At 36.4% G+C, this 14,774-nt stretch overlaps 1 protein-coding gene across 1 annotated transcript in view; it reads right to left on the reverse strand.

Moving 5' to 3' along the window:
• Positions 1-4,638: 4,638 nt before the first annotated feature.
• Positions 4,639-14,774, reverse strand: part of LOC127787165 (protein SEMI-ROLLED LEAF 2-like) — a 57,880-nt gene continuing 47,744 nt past the window's right edge. The window contains exons 11-19 of the mRNA XM_052315068.1: positions 14,333-14,737; positions 14,081-14,230; positions 9,769-9,844; positions 7,189-7,316; positions 6,738-6,938; positions 6,521-6,658; positions 6,318-6,446; positions 5,284-5,481; positions 4,639-5,153 (exon numbers count right to left, since the gene is read on the reverse strand). Of these exons, the coding sequence (XP_052171028.1) occupies positions 5,013-5,153; positions 5,284-5,481; positions 6,318-6,446; positions 6,521-6,658; positions 6,738-6,938; positions 7,189-7,316; positions 9,769-9,844; positions 14,081-14,230; positions 14,333-14,737 (1,566 nt within the window). The 3' untranslated portion in view covers positions 4,639-5,012. The remainder of the gene's footprint in view (positions 5,154-5,283; positions 5,482-6,317; positions 6,447-6,520; positions 6,659-6,737; positions 6,939-7,188; positions 7,317-9,768; positions 9,845-14,080; positions 14,231-14,332; positions 14,738-14,774) is intronic.

A 14,774-nucleotide genomic window follows, 5' to 3' on the forward strand; every position in this document is an offset into this window, starting at 1 on the left:
TAAAAATTTGGGTTAGCAGTCTCGGATGTTGAATTCGCTTCTTAAGTCTCCCGGTGCCTTTTCAGTCTTCCCATGCAAAGGGTGATTAGGTCGCTCGAGGTGATAGTGACGTTCGAGAATTTTCCTTATCTTCGAGGCCGCTGGCCGAGGCTGTGTGCCTTATCTTCGGGGGCCACTGGCCGAGGCTATAGTAGCCGAGGCCGCGTGCCTGATCTTTGGGGGCCGCTGGCCGAGGCTGCGTGCCTCGTCTTCGGAGGCTGTTGGCTGAGGCTGTAGGGGCCGAGGCCGCTTGCCTTATCTTCGGGGCCGTTTGGCCGAAGCTGCAGTGGCCGAGGCTGCGTGCCTTTTAGTCTTCGTTTGGCGAAGGTTCGTAGCCTTCGAACTGATGCCTTTTGGTCTTCATCTGGCAGAGGTTCGTAGCCTCCGAACTGGCGCCTTAATTAGTAGGGGCGGTCCCCTTTGGTCTTCATTTGGCGGAGGTTCGTAGCCTCCGAACTGGTGCCTTAATTAGTAGGGGTGGTCCCCTTTGGTCTTCATTTGGCGGAGGTTCGTAGCCTCCGAACTGGTGCCTTAATTAGTAGGGGTGGTCCCCTTTGGTCTTCATTTAGCGGAGGTTCGTAACCTCCGAACTGATGCCTTTTGATCTTCATTTGGCGGAGGTTCGTAGCCTCCGAACTGGTACCTTAATTAGTAGGGGTGGTCCCCTTTAGTCTTCGCTGGTCGAGGTTCAAAGCCTCGAAGTCGTTCCTTAATTATTAGGGGTGGTCCCCTTTGATTTTGAGTTGTCAAGAGTTCGAGGATCATAAGTGATCATTTGTTTTTGAGTGTTCGGGGGTTCGGGGCCCCCCGAGGATCATATCTGATCCTTTGTTTTTGAGCGTTCGGGGGTTCGAGGCCCCCCGAGGATCATATCTGATCCTTTGTTTTTGAGTGTTCGGGGGTTCGAGGCCCCCCGAGAATCATATCTGATCCTTTGTTTTTGCGTTGTCGAGGCATTTCAGACTCTCGATCTTCATGTGCACATGCTGGCTTGGATTGTAGTTGATGACGAGATTTTAAAGAATATCCATATTTTATTTTCGGCGAAATGCCTACTTCCATAATCCGAAATAACATCCATATTTTGTTTTCACGGTTCGGCTTGATGCCTACGTCCGCAATCAGAGATAATGTTCATATTTCGCCTTCGCAGTTCGGTCTTGATGCCTATGTCCATATTCCAAAATAATGCTCGTATTTTGTTTTCGCGGTTCGGCGAAATGCCTACGTCCGCAATCCAAAATAATATTCACATTTTATTTTCGCGGTTCGGCGAAATGCCTACGTCCGCGATAGCCATCTCTACCGCCTTGTCATGCAAAGATGCATCCTACTAACCATTGGCCATCTCTTTGAGGGTTCGGAGCTAGCCCAATTTGGCCCTTGCTGCCATCATGGAATAAAACCCCCATGGGTAGAAAAAGATGCTATGCTTATTGGAAAAGCCCTTTATTGACGTTGTAGCCCAAAAGATAGGCCAGAAAAATATAATGTATACAGCATGAACAAAATCAAGCTTCATCATCTTGAGGTTTTTGACCTCAACAAGTGGAATTAATAAGCAACGATGGTAAACAAACACGTAGACTCAATGGATTAGAAAAATTAGCAGTACCTTGCTGCCGTGAAACTTCATCCATCGATTCTGCTTGTCTTTTTTTCCTAGCCTCTAAAAGGTTTTATTTTAACGTAAAGCCGCATAGGATGGCAAAATCAAGCCTCATAGGATCTATAAAATAAGATGAACATCTTATTTCTCCTGGATTACCGCTCCCAATTTCTTCTTCCATTTTTTTGGAAGCCATTAATGAGGTCACATAAGAGCCAAGCTTATGGGAAAACAGCGAAAATTGACACATACAAAAATTGATCTTTACACACATAAATTAATAGTTGATACGCATAGTGCCTCCAGCTATTTTTTTCCTTTTTATGTAACAGTAATCGATGTATAAATATTAAACCAGGGAGCATACCGTTAATGAGGCCACATACGTGAAACCTTTTCTTTCCCACTCAATCTGATTGTGCTTCGAGTGGCTTGAGATTATACTTGGCAGACAAAAAGAAAAACGAGGGCCCCACGGTGGGCGCCAATTGATGATGCGGAGCCGATCACCTTCTTCTGTCTCGGACCAAGTACCTGCAAAAAGGGTGGGGACTCGCTCCCCGTGATCCCTCCGACGCTCAAGTCAGTTCATAGGGTTTTTGAGGAGTATAATAGTAATGGAAGATAGTAAAAGAGTCCCTTAGGAGTCAGATCAGATCCCCATACCTGTAGAGGTTGCCCTCTATTTATAGATGTCCCGTGGCCTTTCCCTTAGGAGATAAGATATATTTCAAAAGAAGAGGTTGATCCCCTTTCCATGGGGAGAAAAGATAATCTTCCCTAATAGAGATAATTCTTGGGATATTTAAAGATATCATTGGTTGACTTCTTCTTTATCTCTTTCCAGTTCAAAATCATAATAAAGATTATAAAGATAAGCGAAGCTCCTAAGTCTTGACACGTGGCGATCGCATATTGGTCTTTACTGGCACACATGGCTCCGAGTTAATGGTAACCTCCCAGGGGTAGTACAGTAAAATTGCCCCCTGTAAATATTCCCTCATCATTGACATATACAACAAGACCAATAAATTCAATGTTTTTGAGATGGAGAGAGATTATTTGGGATGGTTTATAAAATATCACATTAATCTTGATATCTTTGCAACATCATACTCTATTTGCTTACAATTTGTAGCCAATAACTATTTACCATTATTTGGATTAAAAATGACGAGGAATCATATATGATTCTTACCATATATAGAGACCTCATATGTTATAATCCAATTTACACGACTTTCAAGGTCATATACAACAAAGGCATAATCAATATCTTTTCACAACAAGATGCTCATCAATACATTGAGTCTTACATACTCTTCTATTTAGTGATAAATGATTGTTAGTTAATATTAAGGTTTTGAATTTAGTATCGAAGTTTGATTTTGATCATTGTGTATCTACAAATTTGAGATCTCACAAATATTAGTCCCATAAATTATATTAACTCTTCTTAATATTTGTCAACAATTTTGTTCAAATTACAATTTTATCCATTCATCTTTTGTCGGTTTGAGCTTAAATCAACAATCTATTATATGAAAATATCAAATTACAAACCAACATTCTAAATCAAATACATACCCAATTAAATAAAGGACAAATGAACGAGATTGATAATAAGTTAGAGAAAGTACTACAAATGATAAAAATTGAACCTGTATTGCTTAATTACAAGTATAATAATGATTTTTTAAACAAATTAATTAGTGTTCCAATTTCTTTAGCCCAAAAAGCAAAAATATAGATTTGTCCATGCATCAAGTTTTGTGCTTTGCTGATGTGAACAATCCAGGCGATGGATTCAATAAATATATTACTATTTTTTTTAAAAAAAAATAATATTAGTATCTCTTGGGCTATATCTCAAACTACACAATATGTGTAAAATGATAAAAATATCCCTCATTTAAAGCAATAAGGCGCATGAATAAAATATTTCTTACTTAAGGTGGTGAGGCGCGATGAAGTGTGAGAAATATTTTTGTCATTTTACATACATTATGTAGCTCAAAGAATACTAATAATATGGTCCATACTATGAGAAAATTGCTTACCCGATCTTGATAAATTACGGGAATAATTAGTGCTTAAAGAATAAAATACAATATTTCTTAATGTTTCTTATTCCCAAGTAAATTAACATTGGCCATCCTTTTACTGTTTTTTTACTTTAAAAAAATTGAAATTTAAATATTGACATGAATAAACTGATGGAGAAATGTGAAATGATAATTTTAACTATTAATAATTTGAGATATAACATGATAAAAATTATAATATGATGTTGAGTTAGCTGAGTGAATTTACCAAGTTATCATTGTTAGAAAAAAAAAAAAAAAATACTTCTAACAAAATTAAAAGGAGGTGAAAGTGTAAATGGACACAAGGGTATAATGGGTATTAAAGAAATAAAAGATACTTCAAACATATTCCATCTGATGAACAAATAGTTGACAAGAAAATTTAAAACTATTATAACTTGAAAAAAATACTAAAATTTTAAATTAATTAACAAAATACTACACTTCTTTCTATTAGGAGAATTCATACTACAAGTGGGGCTAAAACAAAAATTTTAACCGAATTAACATACTTTTAAGAAGAACAATTTTTTTGTAAAACTCACTCTTTTTATACAAAGTAACCCTCACGACTATTAACAAATTTCACATAGTCAAATATAAGGCAAAATAAATAAAATTTGCTTTTACGAGTAAATTCTACTTTTAACTTATTTTTCTTAAGAGTTAGTGTATTCGATCAAAATTTTCATTCTTTCTTACCCCCACTTTACTTTTAGTACAGACTATGATGGAAAAAACATTGTAATTTGCAAATTAGTTAAAAAAATTATAGTATTTTGTTAAATTCTTTTAAAAAGTTATAATATTTTTCAAAATTTGTCCAAAAAAAAAAAAACACAAAGGCTTGCGTTACAAGATATTCTCATCCAAACTGGAAACCCAACTGCAAAAATATACAATGTGATCACTATGAATTTGGACCATAAACTTGGGCTGCCAACAAAGTAAGAAGAACACTAATCCCATTTTGTAAGGCATGCACAATGTAGCCCACTCGTAATTAAGATATAAAGAATAAAATCATCAATATACAGACCCAAAATCAAGTATGAAACCGGGCATCTTTTACAATTTAATCAAATTGATTATATATATATATATGACCATGCCGGGAGGAATTTAATTACAAGAAATCCCTCTCCCAAACACTATAGACAAGAAAAAGGAAAAAAAAAAAGAAGAAAATAATCAAGGGAACAACAGATATATAGATGAATTAGCAAAAACCATAAATTTCTCTTCCAATGTTCATGGCAGATGCATCCCCTCAGTCTTCAACCACCTGCAGCCTTGAGAAAGTTATCGTAGGGGCTTGCTAATGGTAATCTATAGAATTCGTGAGATTGATGCTGGGTTGCACACAAACTTGGGGGGGAAGGTATGAAGGGGTTCTGGTCAAGGAATGGATTCCCGATCTGCAATCCATATAATAATATATAATTCCAAGGTTAGATCACCAGCCAAAGAAAGACATATATATATATATATATATGATGTACATATAATGCTAAATCAATCAAGGCTTTAAGAAGAAGGTAGCTTTACATTCTTTGGCTGGTTGAGGTCATGATGAGGTGGGTGGCTCATTACACTTTCTCTCAACTGTTGTGTGCTCATGAAACCTGACATTTTCTCCTGCTTTCCGGTTTGAAGGGCTTCACACTGGCTAGCCATTTCCTTGTAAGGCATGTCAGATGGAGTAGATGTCGAGAACCTTCCAACTTGACCAGTTGTCTCCAAAACCTGCATAAATTCACTTACATTAACGAATCCGTACCTAGTTGAAAGCCACTTGAGATCATGATGAGATTACTTATTTCTCTGATTTTATTGTTTGACACAGTTCACATGTCCGGGCAATTCTGATCCGGCTAGGCCTGTCCTGCAGCTCTTGTTTATATATGCTTGAATTAATATTTTCAGGAGGGGTATCCCTCCATTCTGTAGTACCATCTCTCTGTATTCTTTGGAAGTTGACACCAATAAATGAGGAAAGACCTTGTTAACAACTTGTTCATATTCAGTATGAATTGGCGTAGGACAGGATGAGAAATTAAAGTAGAAAGAAGAACGGAGAGGTTGCAGAAAAAGGAAGAGTAGGGGAAGCAAATCCGAGGAGAGGATGAGATATTTGAGGAGAAATAGAGAGAGGTGTGGACATTAGGAGATCAAAACTTTTTGAGTTTCTCTGCATTCATGAAGGTGTTGAATGAAAATTGAGTATTAATCTTCTCTCTCTCAGTTTCTCTTTTGCCCACCCCGACTTCCCTAGTCTATCTGATCTCTTAATTCTCCTAATTCTCTTCTCTTCTTCTCTCCCCTACTGAACTTCTCTTTCCCTCTTCTTCTGGTGTTTCATCACTTTTGGTTACCAGAGCTTGTCCTCTTTCTCCCTTTCTCTTTCTGTTCCTAAATCAGTTTTACTGTAAGCATCAAAATGACCCCGAACCAAAAGAAAAATCGCTTTAGAACTATCCAAAACAGATACACGGCAAGCTATTTGACTCTGTATTGAGGTCGACTGAATATATGTTTTGAGAAACAAAATGCATAGCCAATCAATGAATCGCCAAATATACCAAATCAAGAAGTTGGTTGACGCTCAGAAGGCTGGGATTTTCCATCTTCAGCGGAACATCAGTGTCTGGTTGGCTTTCAAATGGATCAGGTGGCATGTCATCATCTATTGCAATCATAGGCTCATTAACCTGCACAGCAAGAATATAAGCATACGGAGAAGAAATTTTGAAAACCAGAACGTGGAAGGTTTTCTGGCAAATACTTCATTCAGAGACCCATTGTCTTTTGAATCAGCCTGGTCCATCAGATCGGGTGTCTCCACTGATAACAATGCCCCCATGGGACATGCTTCATCGGGGGCAAAATCTCTAAGCAACTTCTCCTTGACGGAAGTCTCTGGCTACATAAAGATAAATATTTTGTTTTCTATTCAATATACATCATATGAACTTTAAGGTAAAAGATCATATGAGGTTTACCATTGATGAATTCCCAAAAAACTTTACTATCATGGAAACAAAGGATTCTTTGGATTGGTCCTCAGCTAGAACCACTGATGAAAGCAACTTCAAGGCTTCATCATCATCTTCTTTTGATCCGTAAACTTTACCCACACTGTCTAATCCAGTATTAACGGCTTGCAACTTGCATTCATTAACCAACTGGAGAAACGGATCAACCTGTACAAGCTCGATCGATAAAGAGGTCAGCAATATGTGAACTTGAACTTTGAAACCTCATCTAATTTGTGTTTATTGTCATAGCTTCAGTAAAATCCCCCATATATTTGTTCCAGAAACAAGTTAAACCAACCCAAAATTTAACAAGAACAAACAAATAAGACTTTTACAAACAGATATCATTATTATACAAAATTTTACACATCAGACTAATGTGAACACAGAATAGATGGTGTACTCTTGAGCATACCATATTACTCGTCATGGAAGTCTTGGCACGAGGAACTAGAGGAAGAACATTGTACGCCTTTGCTGAGAAAATTATCATAGATGTAGCCAAGGTGAAGAGAGATCGCCTTCGTGATGGTCGCAATGGGCCTGCAAAAGTCAGAAGATGCATTTATTGCCAGGTAACTATCATCCATTTATTTCATACCCATTGCAAAAATGATCAGAAAACTACATGCTTATGAAATAAAATATTGGACACCATCTCTAGATAAAAAATTTCATGATGTTAGCATGGAGAAATTATCAAAAAATAAAAAGGAGCCAATTCTTCTGTTAGGTTGAACACTAAATGATTCAGTGATGTCATATGAGTCAACTGCTAAACATATATGGAAGGTTTTGGGAGCCAAAGACAGAATGCAGGCCAAATGATGAACAAGATCTTCATCCAAGGAAATCATCCATAATTGTTTTCAATTCTTATTTGTTCTCATTTCAAGTTCAAACATGAAACACCTTGGGACGAGCAATTTCAAATTTATAAGTTCTAGTCTACTAGAAGTCTGATATTTGGCAGTTCCCAATTTGCTGAGGATTGGCTGTAGCAATGTTCTGGGAGGTCTTCGTGTCAAAGTTATCCATGGGACAGAAGGCCACTAATATGTATAGAAGTGTATTACAAGTGGAGAAGTAAAATTTCCTACTAAGATGTCCTAGTTGGAGAAGAATTGCCTCATAAGTTTGCAATATATAAGCAATCTCTCTAGTATGTAGACTCCAGTTTTAGAGAATTTGAAGATTTGTTATGTTGTTAAGAAGGAATTATGCTTGTAAAATTGAAGCCAAAGGAGTTGATATTACTCTCCTTCTCACCTTGTTCTTTGAAGAACAGTCAGCTTACTCTTCAAGAATAACTTTATTGCATATTTTACGGTTTTGGATTCCAAAATTAGTCTTGAAACCATAAGATAATCTCTGCTACGAGAATTTTCAGCCTTAGTTATCTGCAAATGGAACTGGAAATAAACAGACACATAGAAACAAAAATAAATAAATAAATAAAAGCCCTCTTTCATCTCCAATCCCATAACCTTTCTTCTGGCTTTTCAAATGCTAAAGCTACAAGTATTTCTTGTCCTAAACCCACCATGAAAACAGTTGCAGTTAACCTTGTTTCACCTTGATGTTCAAATATCCATTTTAGTAAGCTTCTATAAATACCTAGCAAGAACCATCCATATCAATTGAAATTTATAGAGTATCATCTAGCTTATAGATGCCATTATAATAATATCAAAAACTTTAAGACATTTTAAAATAAGTACTCAGAAGAAGTCAAAATACTAATTCTACCCGAGTAGCAACTTGTGAAAAATAAGGACTCAGAAGTCAAAATACTGATTCTAAGAATTTTGATGTTAATCTTAAAATTCCCTATTTTGAACCACTATCATGACATTTAGGTTCCATCAAACATTCCTCCTTAAACTGGTCCCCGATTGCATGTTGGCACAAAAAGAGGGATTGATTATGGACATAAAATGAAAAGGTAGAATTAGCTTATTTCTGAAATCTAGGACTGCATCTTATTTCATTGTCAACTCTTGACCTATTCCAGAAACATGTTATGATCTGGGAAACGGTTTACTACTTGGCTTCTTTTGATGCAAGAAATAAACAAAGAGCTTGATTTTGGTACTATGATTTGGGCAGGCATCAACCTTTGAAGGAGATTTTTCTCCAGATCTTTAAGGGATTGCTTGAGAGAGGAAGCATCAGTAAAGGGTTGATTGTTTTTATCAACTCAGAGGCCAGCATGGAGATTGCAGTTTGGGACGATGCTGCATAAGGCTTTTTCTTTCCTTTCTTTTCCTTTTCTTTTTGGCAGAAGCCAATGTATTTTGATTTTGGTTGCAATCAAGCATTCTTTATAATATGTTAAAGTTTTTCTGTCAGAAAATAATATGTAAAGAAGGGAGTCTTACACGGAAAGGCATCTGATGACCATCTGAGAGGCTGTTTCTGGTTTCTGGGGGGACAGCAGCAGCCACTCATGAGGCTATCTTAGGTTTTCCATTTTTAGTTGTCATTTTTAATTGTTTGTTTAACTGAGTTTCCTTCTTTAATCTGAAATTGATTTGCCTGAGATGGCCAAGAAACCTTGCCCTTGGTGTGGGTTTGAAAAAAATTTGAAGAAGATGAAGTGCCGAGCAACAGTCTTTCCTCTGGTTTGTGGTTTGTTTCAGCCATTGGTCAATCTGTGACTCTCTCTGTGATGCCCCACTCTGTGGGGAGATCGAATTGCTTGCAAATAGGAAGTACACATTGGCCATTTAGAAGGAATGGTTACTACTCCATGCTTCTCTTGTAGAAAATAGCATGCTATATAGAGGCAATCTTTTAAGATAAGTTCTCCTTCACTTGCTTAACAAGACAAAAGGACAATGAAAAATGAAGCATGGATGAATATATATCCTCACCTGAACTTTGATAATAAAGATTCAAGTGGTTATCAGAATGCAATTTAAATAGCAGATGTGTGGACAAATTTCAGAAGACATGCCATCCACTAAAAATAGGCATATATATATGTATATACCTCCTCCATCAAGAGAAATGCTCCTCAAGGAAAATGCTAGTTGAAAACTTCTGATCATAGCCTCTTGACTGGAGTTCTACATCACACAATGGACTGTAAGAAACAAAAAGTACGACAACAAAGCGTCTTATCATGAATTACTAAATGATTTATCATTAGCAAGAAATATAAACACAATCAACGGATATGCTAATTAATATTACAATTATTCATACAAATAAAAACTTTTGAAGAGAAGCAACGACATTAATCTGGTCTTCCAGGTTCATTATGGTTGAGCAAACTTAGAACCGATGAATCACGGCTCAGATCAAACAAGACGAGTATAAAAGACAATTTCTGACATGTCCAGGAACTAATATTGTCAGAGCTTCTCAAACAAAGACATACTAGAACCTATAATAGCTTTTAACCTTTTAATGAGTCAGCCAGAGAGGTCACGATAAATGGTTACTACCACAACAACATATATCAAACATTAACCCACTATATGAGGTTGGCTACGTGAAATATGTTTACTATCTTCATAAATATGTTTTGAAAAAGATTGTTTCAATCATCTTCAAGCCTATCTATATTTTTATTTTTTTATGTTTTTCAAATACATAAAGGCAGAAGTAATCAACTCCACAGTTAATTCAATAGAAAATAAGCAGTGATATCCAGCAAAAATCATCTTATCAGGCAGGTATACGAGCTTAAATGTATATAAAGCTTATTAAAACCTGTAACAATTGTGATTTTGACAGTTTACAAAAGTAAAATTGTTCCTTAAGTGTAGATGATCCCTTGTACTGACGTTTTAATGTTATTTTGCTCGTATCATCATCAGTACTTATTAATCACTCATACAAGAAAGATAGAAACTAGAAATTGAGGAAAGAATTTCATAGGAAAACACTGGACTGCCTAATTCACTTGGGGTCATGACACAACGTTATTTGAATTCTACTAATTATTTAAGAATGGTTGGTATTATTGATCAATGCTCTTGGTTAATACAAGGGTGTACATCAGCAAATTTTTTTATTGAAAATGTTGGTGAGTATGAGGACAAGAAAGCCTAGGTTGAATACCATGTTGCTGAAAATAAGGAAGAAGTAACTTAAATTCACCACCATTACCAGACTGAAAGGATTTGAGTTTGGTGTTATACAGTTCAACAAGTTTATGAAGTCTAATAAAAGTAGCAAGGGCTTCAAACTCTAATTTCAAATAATATAGCCAGGTACACCTAGCATAGGCATCAATAAAGATAATACAGTATCTATATCCTTTAGTAGAAAGATGAGGATCTGGTCCCCAAAGATCAGAATAGACAAGTTCAAGAGGCTGTTTGACTTGAATTTCACAATCATTAAATGGTAACTGATGCAATTTTCCAAACTTACATGAATCACAAAAAGAAAGAGATGAATGTGAACAAGAAACATTCATTTTATTCAATATCATTTGAAGTACAGAAAAATTTGGATGACCTAGCTTTGTATGCAAAAGATCACAAACAGTTTTGTTTTGAACTGTACTTGCAGTGAAAGAACTGACATTACAAGGCTTTAAGCTAGAATTCAACTGTGTAGAAAAAGGCTGTAAGTCTGAACATAATTATGAAAACAAAAGGGAATTTTTAGTGGTAGAAACTGAGGCTAAACTGGAATGAGAAACTGGAACAGAACTTGTAGGTAAGGATGGATTCTGGAAAAAGCAGGTGCAAATTGATAAAGTCCATATCTAATCAAACAAGAATCAGCATGAAACTCAATAATAACATTATTTTCTTTTGCAAGTTTAAAAACACTAATTAGATTCTTAGTCATTGCTAGAACAAGCAAGACATTAGGTAGAGGAAGAGTAGAAACTGGTTTAGTCTGAGTAGATAAGTGACTGAAACTAACATGTTTAATAGGTAGCTTCTTATCATTTCCAACTGCAACTTCCTTAGGGCCTTGATACTGAGAATGAAGAGTAAAATTGCTGCAATTTGAGGAGGTAGAGGAAGAGGTAGATCTGGCTCAAAAAAGTCTATGTTGAGTAGTCTCAAGTAGGCTTCAGGTGTGTCAAAAAAGTGTTAATGTTAGAATGAATTTATCTTAGGTAAAGACACTTTAGTAGAACCACTAGTAGCTGCTAAATATGCTTTCTGATCTATCTGAACAACCAATTAACCAAAGCTAGTAAAATTTGGACGTTGAAAGTTTCTATTAAAATGATAAAAACATCTACTAGCAAAATGACCTGGTTTACCACACAACCAATAATAAAACTTTTTTGAGCCAGATCTACCTCTTCCTCTAACCTCCTCTATTGTTAAATCCACCTCTTATATTATTATTCACATTTTGTGACCAATTGGAAGCAACATTGACTAAAATATTTCCATAAAAGGAATTGACCAAATTCTGCATACTTAAATCTCTGTTCATGCATGAGTAGCAGGTATTAAACCTTTTCAAGATTTATCTAATCCATTTGATATGTGATGAGAGAGATAGCAGTCTCATAATTTGAATCTAAACCACTGATTACAACCAAAAGTAAATCTTTATCAGACACAGGTTCATCAATTACAGTAAGAGCATGCCCAATTGTCTTAGTATTCAGGATATATTTATTTACTGACATAAAACCTTCCTTAGTTGACCTAAGTTGTTGCTTTAGTTGAAAAGACATGACTATAGTTTGTTGAGTATAGATTTTCAAGAACATACTCTAGTTCTGATGAAGACTCATAATGAACAACCAGAGCTAACTTTTCTTTGCTGATTGTTGAGAATAACTAGCCTAAAAGTAATTGATCTGATCTGAGCTATGCAATAAATTCTTCATTCATCTGGATCATCACTAGAATCAGGATCTTGAACATAAACAAACTTTGTAGGAGATGTCTTTGATTTTATGATAAATTGAACTAGGTAAAGGGCCTCTATTTGTGACAAGAATTTGAGCCTTCCAAAAGAGATAGTTATCTATCTCCAATTTTAACAGATTATAGTTCAAAGCTTTCACGATTGAGCAGAAATCATATTGTGACTGAGAAATAATAGAATTTGAATGAAGATCTTGAGACATTGAACTCAAGGATTGTTCATGGTTTCTCGCCATTGACGTGAATCGTTGGCTTTGATACCATGTGAAAGAAGAAAAGAAAGAAAAATTAAGAGAAAACTGACAAGAAAGAATTGAACTCAAATTCTTAATTAGGATCTCAAATGATACAATGAGACTAGTTGAGTTTATATACTACTCAATGGAATCTCTTACAAACTGTTACTAACAACTGGCAACATCAAACTGAGCAGATAACTACTTTTTGTCAAAACAGAACTATTGTTGCCTAGATGCAACAATAAATTTGTAGCTGTGGGTGATTGTCCTTCTCAAGCCTCCAATCTCCAGGAGACCAGCAAAAGAAGAAGCAGTTAGGGAAATGGGGTGTCTCCCATGCCAGCCCTTCAATGCCTAAGTTAGTCTTTGCAAAAAAGTGTAGATGAACAAGAAGATTGTAGTCTGAGCAGAGTTTCTGTCCTACCTCAATTGGAGGAATCACCTCTTATTTATAGAGGTTAAAGTTGACAAGTGGAGGAGGATCCATGTCTTTCGAATCCTTTGTTCCAGATTCCCAAGTAGAGACAGGTTTGATACATTTTTGGACCCAAGAGAGGCCTTCGGGAGGGTCTCCCAAAGGTACCCTGGAGAGGCCCCTGGGTGTACTTGGGAGAGGTCTCCAAAGAGTCTCCTAGGGACAATTTTGTCGGGAAGGCTTCTCAGGCTTCTTCCTCTTGGGCCTACCTTGGGCTTGAGCCCACTTTCTTGGACACAACAAGAACAAAACTAACTAGCCGCATAAGCAACTAAGAATAAAGCTGTTTACTACCAATAACAAACCTACACCATCTTCTCTTTTGTCCTTCTCTTATTCATATACAACAAGAACTAGGATTACCCTTAACACAAACTATAAGTTGCAATCGCGTATTTTGTTCACAGGATAGTGATTACTTGGTTAGACTTTGGTCCCATGGTCTTTCACTTGCAAGAGTTTTCATGTAAAATCCAAGAAAACTCTTCATGCTCATGAATTGATTAGACAAAATCACCCATAGACTTAGTTATCACTTGCAGCCCAAGCAGGTAGATGGCCATCCTTTGCTAAAACAAGTTTCTATCTAAAGGACAGGACTAATCCTTTACGATCATCCAATGCCCCAAATAAAGAATAAGAAAGAAACAAATATATATAGAAAAAAAATTGAACTTTGTCCTTAATTAAGAAGCAAATGTATGAGTAGTCTTACAAAAACAACAGAATTACCTTGCTTCGTGAAAATAATATTGCCAGGCTATATGTATGAGCAATTGCTTCAAAGTTTTCAGGTGTGTTGAGAGGAGATATGGCCTGTGCCCAAAGTGATGATAACAACAAGTTGATCTGTCTAGTGCTCAATTTCAGAGAAATTCCCTCCTGTGGTTCCATCAAATATTTTATAAAAGATGAATGATGGTTATGAAATAATGATTGAAGTTAAAGAGAAAATTAATTGTAATGAAGGAAAACTTATCCCACCTCTTCATCTGTGTTTGCAGGAGGTAATGGCTGCCTTTTCACACTATAAACTCGACTGTAAGTTGACTTCAATCGGCTCAGTATGGGTGGATTGTTTTGTTCTTTCTTCTCATCTGGAATTTCGTCTATTCTTTCTTGAGATATATTTCCTTGCGGAGGAGAACATTGCTCCTTTACTATTTTCTCAAAGAGTGCAGCTGAAGAAGAAAAGACGGATGCATTTCTTGAAAGTGTCCTTTGAAAATCAGCAGACTTAGCTGAGCTGGGAGTCATTGAGTTACGACGAGGGGAAACAGAAGATGGGACAAGAACAACAGAAAAGACACGATGTGCACCCACCCTTGTTGTAACATCTGCACAGGCCATTGCTAGAAGTAATTGATAAAACAATGCTTCAGGAAAAGCCTGCATCAACAGAAGCCTGTTCAGTTGGATGGGGCAG

This window comes from Diospyros lotus, chromosome 12 (genome assembly GCF_014633365.1).
Source record: "Diospyros lotus cultivar Yz01 chromosome 12, ASM1463336v1, whole genome shotgun sequence".
Lineage (NCBI taxonomy): Eukaryota > Viridiplantae > Streptophyta > Magnoliopsida > Ericales > Ebenaceae > Diospyros > Diospyros lotus.